The sequence below is a fragment of the Leopardus geoffroyi genome, chromosome D2, assembly GCF_018350155.1.
Source record: "Leopardus geoffroyi isolate Oge1 chromosome D2, O.geoffroyi_Oge1_pat1.0, whole genome shotgun sequence".
Lineage (NCBI taxonomy): Eukaryota > Metazoa > Chordata > Mammalia > Carnivora > Felidae > Leopardus > Leopardus geoffroyi.
The window spans coordinates 88,126,604-88,135,220 of record NC_059334.1 but is presented as its reverse complement, the minus strand read 5'-3'; the positions used below and the strand labels follow the sequence as shown (position 1 = coordinate 88,135,220).

Genomic DNA, 8,617 nt, shown 5'->3' with positions numbered 1-8,617 from the left:
AGTCGGCTTGCTAAGGTGTCTCTCCGTAACCATTTCCGACCCAAGATGCCTACCTGGGAGGTTCTCTGCCCAGGTCCCCTCACTGAGCTGGTCGACGGCCCTTTCATCTGACCAGGGCTTGGCACACAGACCACCCAAAAGTGAGCAAAGCTCTGTGGCTCCCCCCGGCCCCAGCCAGGTGGCCTTGTTCCCGGGCAAGGCTGAAGCCAGCTTGTGGAGACCAAGACTTTCTGCCCTTCTGGAAAGGGGTACTGCCCCGGGGCAGACATCTGTCCCTCCTCGAGACTTCTGCTGCCTGTCTGCATGCCCAGGGAGGACTCGGGTCCCTGCATGTCCTGGCCCGGACCCCAGCTGTGTGGACCTGAGGCCCTCCTCCAGCCAGTGTGTCCCCCATAGGAGGTCTTGAGCTTGCCAGAGCAACTTGGAAGGGCTCATCCGTCGGGAACACGCACAGAGGCCTAGGGCTCAGGACCCACATCCCCGAACTCCAGAGTCGTGCCCCACCCCTGTCTGTGCCCTCTCCGTGCTTCACACCCAGGCGCTGCTGGCGGACTCAGAGACAGCAGCCCTGCCTCTGGGAGGCCAACTGGACCAGGGGGACATGCCCCTTTGAGGGTGCAGGGGACAAAGAGAGGGTCGAACTGTGCAATGGCATGGACTGTGGGTGACCCCTGGTAGGGCCAAACCAGGGGGTGGGACCATGGAGACCGCAGACGGTGACCCAGCCACCAAGCCTGGGTGTCTCATCAGTGTCATTAAACAAGTGACATAACAAATAGGCCTGGCGGTCTGGGTGACGCGAAGCCCTCTGAGCCCCGGGAGCCAACCCTGAGGCTCCGAAGTCAGGGTCCTGCTGGCGCAGTGACGAGGTTCCGGCCCAGGCGCTCTCAGAGCCCCTGCTGGGCACCTACAGCAGCTGCAGGCACCCCTGCAACAGCAGCGCCTGCTGGGGTCAGAGGGCGCTGCTCCGGCCCGGCCCCCAGGTCCTGTGTCCGTGACCCCCAGGGTGGAGCGGGTCAGATCCCAAGGATCACAAGGAAGCAGTCTGGAGGGCAGAGGTCCCTCGTGGGCTTCCGAAAAGGCAACACTGGGCACTTCTCAGGCTGGGTCATGGGCCTGGTGTCCACTGTCCCTTCCAGGACATGCGATCTCACATGTGCTTTTGTCCCTATGAGCTGGTTCCTAACAAGGAAATGCTATTTTCTGTCAAGTAAAACGATGGACATGTAAATACTAACACAACTTCTGCATCGCCTGAATTGCCCTGTGACCTGCTCCGTGGACCCATCCTGGTGCCGGGCAGGCTCTCCTGGACCGGGGCACGGCCCCAGCACGGCCCCCAGGCTCCGATCTGCGCGTGCTCCCCGGCTCCAGGATAGTATTTCCGAGGATGTGGGCTGTGCTGGTTTTCTGATGTGATAACACACAATGCTAGTCAGATGGTCTAAAAGTTCTGGGACTTTCATTTTGACTTTTACTGTTTATTTATTTATTTTGAGAGGGAGAGCACAAGCTGGGGAGGGGCAGAGAGAGAGACTCCCGAGGAGGCTCCCTACTGTCAGCTAGAGCCTGACATGGGGCTCGATCTCATGAACTGTGAGATCAAATCCTGAGCTGAAATCGAGTTGGACGCTCAACTGACCGAGCCACCCGGGTGCCCCTTCATTTTGACTTTAAAAGAAGTGTCGTCTCCTTCACCAAAATACGGGGTTTTGGTATTTCTGATATTCTCCATTATGTGCTGTATTCCGTGGATGAGGCCATTCAGAAAAATAAGTGTGTAGCAATTCGCCTGACGTGACCAGCACTGCAGGACAGCACGGGAAGCAAGGGGGAGGGAAGCGTGTCTGGGGTGCGTGTATGAAAACCACACCAAACAGCTACACTCTTCCTTGAAACACTGAAGGTGCTATTTGTTCTGAAGGTTGTACTTTGAAAATTTGTAGACTGCGGAACGATGCACTCACCCTGCCCTCGCTGAAGCCATTTTTGCAACTCGGGATGGTGCGTGCAGCTCCCGGAGGGAGGGCCCCACGACCCCAGGAGGCCACGGAGGCCACGGAGGCCACGGGGCACGAGCCGTTCCTACTTTGTTGAAGCAAATGTTTGGGCTTTCTGCTAAACGGAGCTGAAACTAAACACCGCACACACCTGACCCTTTTCTTGTTTCACTGGGCAGGTGACCACCTCCAGCATAAGGGTGCACAGAAGTTGCCAGAAGGGGTATCTTTGCCTCATTCTTGATTTAAAAAAAAAAATTTAACGTTTGTTTATTTTTTGAGAGACAGAGACAGAGCATGAGCTGGGAAGGGGGCAGAGAGAGGGGGGATGTCACAGATTCTGAAGTGGGCTCCAGGCTCCCAGCTGTCAGCACAGAGCCCGACGTGGGGCTTGAACCCTCCAACTGTGAGATCGTGACCTGAGCCAAAGCCGGCCGCCTAACCGACTGAGCCACCCAGGCACCCCCACCTCATTCTTGATTTTTAAAGGAAGTATTTTTTTTAATTTTTTAAATTTTTTTTTTTTTTTTTTTTTTTGAGACAGAGAGAGACAGAGCATGAACGGGGGAGGGTCAGAGAGAGAGGGAGACACAGAATCCAAAGCAGGCTCCAGGCTCCGAGCCGTCAGCATAGAGCCCGACGCAGGGCTCGAACTCACGGACCGCGAGATCATGACCTGAGCCAAAGTCAGAGGCTTAACCGACTGAGCCACCCAGGCGCCCCTGAAGGAAGTATTTTTAACCCCACCACAAGCATGCTAGGTGTGGTGGGTGTCTCGAAATACCTCTTCCAGGTGACTGTGGTTCCATTCCGCAACTAGTTAATACGAAGTTTTTTCCTCCATGAGTGTTGTCTTTTGTCAGATGCTTTTTCTGCACATATTGAAATGATGATATGATTTTCCCTTCAGGCTGTTAACGTGGTGTATTACAGTAACAGATTCTCCAGTGTTGAGACAAGTGTGAACTCCTAGAATAAACCCGTGGAGGGGGGAGCTTTTGACACTTTAAATTAAAAAAAAATCATAAAGATAATAAAAGACTGACCACATAACTGTAAAGAACTTACGTACAGCAAAATACCGTAACATGAAGTCCACAGCAAACCAGGAGAAACACGTCAGGTGATCTGCTTGGGGAGAGGCGGCAGGGTGATGTCCTGTCCTCTGGAAGCCTGGCCTGCTTTGCGGTGCCGCAGGAAGCCTCTGGGGCACGCCCCCCCCCCCATCTGCCTGCCCACTGCCCACCTGCTGTGGTCTAACCGGACCACTTCATGGAGAGGCTGCCTCATCATCTCTCCAGGGTCGGTGCTGCTCCCTCCCACTCGCCCGGGGGCTCAGTGCACTTCCCCTGTAAGCACTCACTATGCCCGCCCAAGGGCCTGATCTCGGTTCTGTCTTTCAGAGTCCAGAAAGAAAGCTGTTTGCCTCATGCTCCTTCCAAGCAGCCGGGGACAAGGTTTGGGTGGGTGTGAGCTTCTCACCAGTTGCTGTGCTTGCGGGAGTGTGAGGGGCTGCCCTCGGGACACGATGACCCGGAGCTCTGGTCCTTGAGGCTGGTCCTGGCCACACCTGCCTTGGCTTCCTTTTCCTCCTTTTTACTTTACTTGTCGAAGGGGGCGAGTGCGTGTGCACGGTTAGGGTCATCGTGCCCCTGGCTCCTGGTTTCGGCAGCCATCTACCCAGGGTCAGCCTGGTTTCATCTCAGCCCCAAAGAGTCCTCCCTCCCAGATCATTCTGAAGCAGACCCCAGACATCCTGTCATTGCCTTCACGAATGTTTCGGGAAGCACCTTCTAAAGACTACTTAGGAAAACAGCCGCAGCACGACCACCACGGAAGAGCGCTGGTGCCTGTCGAGTGTCCAGCAGCGTCCAGGTTTCCCGGATCGCCTCGCGATTTCTTTGTTTTACTTACTTGTAAGACTTTTAATTCTTCTACTTAAATCTCTATACCCAATGTGGGACTTGAACTCACAACCAGGGATCAAGAGTCGTAGGCTCTCCTGCCTGAGCCAGCCGGGTACGTGTTTGTTCTTTCAAACAGCTTTATGGAGACAAACTCACACACCATACGGTTCACCCATCTAAAGGGTAGGATTCAACGCTTTTCAGCAGATTCACAGATGTGTGCAGCCTTCACCATGGGCAACTTCAGAGCCTTTCCATCATCTCAGAAAAAAGCCCTGTATTTTCTGGCTATTCCCCCATTTCCGCATAATCCCCAGCCCTAAGAAGCAGTAACCTCCTTGCTCTGTACATGTCCGCACACTGGGCATTTCTAGAAATGGAATCATAGAATACAGGCCGTGTGTGTGTGTGTCCTTTGTTCACTCAGCATGATGCTTTCAAGGTTCGTCCACGTTGTAGTAAGTGTCAGTGGTTCATTCCCTTTTCTGGCCAGTGTTTCATTTTATGAATACACCACGTTTTGCTCATGCGTTCCTCACTTGAGGGACGTGTGGGTTCTTTCCATCTTTTGGCCATTGTGAATGATGCTGCTGCAGGCGTTGGTGCACAAGTTTTTGGGGGGCGTGTATTTTCAGCTCTTCCGCGTATACCACTTTCTTTTGCGTGTGGATGTCCAGTCATCTCGGTTCCATTTGTTGAAAAGACTACTCTTTCCCCGCCAGTTGCGCACAAGTATGTGGGTTAATTTCCAGATTCTCAATTCACGGGGAGGCCAGCCCTGGCCGCAGGGTTCTCCCAGCGCCTGACACCCCACCTGCGGCGCAGGAGCCCCTCGGCTTCTCACCCCACCATCAGCTCTGAGCTGATGGCCACTGGGGAAGGCGGCCCTGGGACCCCTTGCCGAGCCAGGAGCGTCGGCGACTCAGGTGCCACATCCTCACCCCCCAGAGGTTCTGTGGCTTTGTAAATCTTTCCGAAAACCGAGCCCTGCAAACAGATTCCCCACGGAGAGCTGCTGCCCGTTTCCCTACGCAGCTCGACCACAGAGAAGTCACGGCTGGAGACCGTTACGGCAAATGTCTACGTATTTATATGGCACATCCTCGGGACGGCCCTGCACAGGGAGGTGGCATGGCGGGCCATCTCATTCACCAGAGCGTGTGTCGGGAATCCGTGGGTCTGTCACCGCTTCTGCTGTCACACAGTTGTTCGGCGACACGGAGCTGGGCTGAGATGGAGGGTGGCAAAGGCCTGAGTCTGAGGGCGGCCGCACCAGAAGGCGACAGAAAGTGCAACACTGACGCCCCATCCTGCGAAAGGCCACCGCTCGCTCAGAGTCGGCTCAGAGTTCTGTGGCTCTCCGTCCACGTTGTCACTGGTGTCCCTTTTTTTTCTTGGTGCTTTTAAATCCTCGTGATGCACCTTGACCGAAACAGATGGTAGAAGGTATTCTGAAAGAGAAGAGTCGTCTCCGTACTAAACCATTTTTTTTCCCAACAAAAACCCAACTCATAAAACAGCGTCGTGAGTTTATTCTGGCGAGCTCCTTCTCTTCCACTTTGAGGAACATTTAGGACAGCGCTGTCCCTTCCCAAGATGCCCTGGGCCCCGGGGTCAGCTCCCTTCCTACACCTGGCCATCCACCTCAGACCCGCTTCTACCAACACACTCTCGCCTGGGAGACTCAGCCAAGAGGGCCGCTCCTGACACGGGTTCCAGGCCCAGGCTTCCTGTGACCCACCATCTGGAAGGAACCCTGACTGCCACGGCATCCGGGACCCACTTGCAGGCCAAAGGCTGGGCGGCTGCGCGAGGGCAGCTGGGGGTAAGAGTCTACCTTCTTATCGGTTTGCACTTGGCAATTTCTTTCCTTCTGTCCTGTGTCCTTCCCAAAATTAGACTCGAAAACAAGTTTAGCCCAATAAGAACACAATTAGCAACGGAAAAACAGATCAGTAGATTGTAACTTCGGCAACGACAGCCAACGTTCCTTCCATCCCAGTTTAGGCCACGATGCAAGGGGGGCGATGGTGCCTTCCCTTCCTGTGCCTCGGGGCCCAAAACAGGGTGTGCGCAAGACACAAAGTGACTCAGTCGGGCTCTCAACTCCTGCTGAAGCCAACACTCCAACCCCGCATCCCCTTCTCTCACGGAGTCTACTGCCCAGGGCCCAGCCCAGCATTCTCCTCACAAAGCACACGCTCACAACCTGCCTCAGAAGGATGCCAGGCACTGACCTGTGGCTGGAGGTCCGCCGCTCGCCCACAGGCTCTGGGAGGGAGGCCGCGTGTTCAGAGCAGACTTCCATGGCATCCCCTCCTGATTGCTCCCCGTCATCCCCCGGAGCTTCTGCGGATGCTCGTACAGCGGCCCCGGGTGTGGCTGGGCTGTGGAGACAGGGTGAGTGGTGGCTCCCGTGGCCCTGTCTTCCCCCCCAAGACTGACCACAAAAACACTACTTTTCTTGCAAAAAAACGTTTTTTAACTGTTTTGGCAAAGCGTACTTTCCAGACTATTGGGACAAGCACAAAGGTTACAACAAAACCTTAAGTGAATGGTCACATGACAGATGCCACGTTTGCAAATTTAGTGACAGTTACACCTCATGTTTTGAAAAAAGTATTTTTGTGGTGCCACGTGGTAAATGCCTCCCAAGGGTGCCCACTGTCTTTCCACAACCAAAAAAAGTTTGCTAACGTTAACCTTGCTATCGAGTCTCGTCCCCAATCCCTACGCAATCCAGCATTGTAGGACTCCTTTCCTTGAAATGGCCCCTCCGAGAGGAGAGAGTCACCTTACACTCAGAACCTCGTGACTCTCCTGTGTTGCAGTGGGCTCTCAGACTCACAGTACTTTAAGAGCAAAGTCCTGCTGAGGACTACTAGCCTGGTAATACTTCGACACGATTCCCAGGATGTTCTGACGGACTCTGCAAAGGAACCGGTTGCAAAAGGCAAAGAGATACAAGTTTGAGACTGACTCCTGATGCATTTCCCCAGGCTGTTCTGAGCAGCGGTGTGTAACAAAATGGCTTTACTGTCCAAGTTACCAACCAGACGAAGAGTTGGAGGGTCTGCGTGAGGGGAGGGCCTCCCAGCCTGGGACAGATTCCCAGAGGGCCAGGTCAGCAAAGCAAGTGGGGCTGCAGCCCCCAGGAGGAGATACAGGTAGAGCAGAGAATCAGGTGACATTCCTCGGTGCCCCAGGGCAGACACCAAGATGAGATCCCAGTCGTTCCCAACAGGGCCAGCAAAACCATCCCCTACTGGTTTCACTCCTCCTGCCTGAGAACTCCCCACCCGACAGCACCCTTAAAGTCCACACACTCAACACGCTTTTCTAAATTCAGGGGCCACATCCTGAAGCTTGGCACATGCACCACCTCGCGTACCCTCTGCTTTTCTTTGGCTTATCAAATCGGAAGTCCGCAGGGTAGAGGTGACATCTCACCAGGTGATCTTTCCTGTCTTTGCTGGTCTTGAACTTCTCTGCACAGCCTTCCACCAGGCACTGATACTGAAACAGAAACAGCGTCACCTCCATCCTGACCCACAGAGTCCCCCCACACCTTGCCCCTGACCTCCAGCTGGGAGCAGTGTGCTGACCCCCCCCCCCCCGCCAGCTAGGCAAACAGCTTGCGGACAAACCCCTCCTCCGCCCGAGATGACTGCCCTTGGCCCCAAGGAACATGGACGCATCACCCACCATGTCCTGCCTTTCGGACAGGATCTGGAACAGTGAGTCATGCCACTCCAGGATGTGGACGTCCAGCAGGTGTACTGAGGGGAAGGCCCGTCTGCAGAAGGAGCAGACGTTTCTGTGCAGAGTGTGGTAGTGGTGCTCATAGTCCTCCAGGCTGTCAAACACCTGGCAGCAGCCTGCCACCTGACAGGTAAACTCAGGCACCCTGGCAAAGGAAACCACCTTGTGGGAATGCCGTCCTGCTGATGACCGAGGACCTTACGCTTCCAACTGACGCCTTTCCTTTAAGCAGCCTGATAAACGGTAAAGCTCTGATGTTTCTTTGGCAATCCCAAATTCTAGTTTCCTAAGAACTAAATTTTCACAGACCAGCGAGGAGGGAGTGAAGCCAGAACAGAGGAGCATGGACGGTGGTCTGACAGAGGGTAGGGTGGCGGATCACCCAGGAGCGAGCGGGCTGGATCCAGGGAGGGGGCAGCGCTGGGCCCAGGGGCGAGTACCTGGGCCTCTCCGGCGCCTCTGTCACCTGCGTGAGCACGTCCTGAAGGTAGAGGTGTCGCAGCACGTCCCCATCCTGCAGGAAACGCACATCATGGGCGGGGCCGGTCTGCCAGCCCCGCCCCCGTCCGCCCCGCCCCCATCCGCACGCCCCATCCACGAGCGCCCCGGCCCGTATCCCCCGCCTCGCCCGAAGCCCCAACCGCCAGCGTCGGCTTCTTCCCCGCCCGACGGTCCCGCCCCCAACCGCGAGCGTCGGCCCCGCCCACGGCCCCCCGCCCTGCCCGCCGGCCCCGCCCCCGCCGACAACCGCCCTCTCCCTCCTGGGCTCACAGACCTCGAAGAACTCGTGCTCCCGCGGGAAGCGTACCCGGCGCGCCGCGAAGCGGAAGGGCGGGGCTCCGGCCGCGGGGTCCCGCTCCACCGGCAGCGGCTCGGCCGCCCCGGGTCCCCCCGCCAGGCGGGAGTGCAGCGCGGGCGGCAGCTGCATCGCCCTGCGCGCTGGCGGCA

General features: G+C 56.1%; 1 protein-coding gene across 3 annotated transcripts; it reads right to left on the bottom strand.

Annotated features, from left to right (window-relative positions):
- Positions 1–4,978: 4,978 nt before the first annotated feature.
- On the bottom strand, positions 4,979–8,597 carry ZNF511 (zinc finger protein 511). 3 transcript variants are annotated; one of them, XR_006701793.1, is made up of 7 exons: positions 8,445–8,597; positions 8,110–8,183; positions 7,613–7,814; positions 7,299–7,423; positions 6,794–6,836; positions 6,145–6,294; positions 4,979–5,358 (listed from the first exon to the last, which is right to left on the bottom strand). XR_006701793.1 is itself a non-coding variant. In XM_045439350.1 (6 exons), the coding sequence occupies exons 1-6, from the start codon at positions 8,595–8,597 to the stop codon at positions 5,280–5,282; spliced, it is 783 nt and encodes a 260-aa protein (XP_045295306.1). In that variant the 3' UTR covers positions 4,979–5,279. The 3 variants fall into 3 exon arrangements, 2 of the variants coding, with proteins under 2 accessions (XP_045295306.1, XP_045295305.1); XM_045439350.1 differs by lacking the exon at positions 6,794–6,836; XM_045439349.1 differs by lacking the exon at positions 6,794–6,836 and having other exon boundaries at positions 7,299–7,814.
- Positions 8,598–8,617: the final 20 nt, after the last annotated feature.

Excerpts from the sequence above, each read along its gene's own strand:
- ZNF511 (XM_045439349.1), bottom strand. The coding sequence starts at position 8,597 with ATGCAGCTGCCGCCCGCGCTGCACTCCCGCCTGGCGGGGGGACCCGGG. Across the intron at positions 7,815-8,109 it reads GAGGCGCCGGAGAGGCCCAG|GGTGCCTGAGTTTACCTGTC; the intron begins GTACTCGCCCCT and ends TTCCTTTGCCAG. Across the intron at positions 6,295-7,298 it reads AAGCCAAAGAAAAGCAGAGG|CCCAGCCACACCCGGGGCCG; the intron begins GTACGCGAGGTG and ends CTGTCTCCACAG.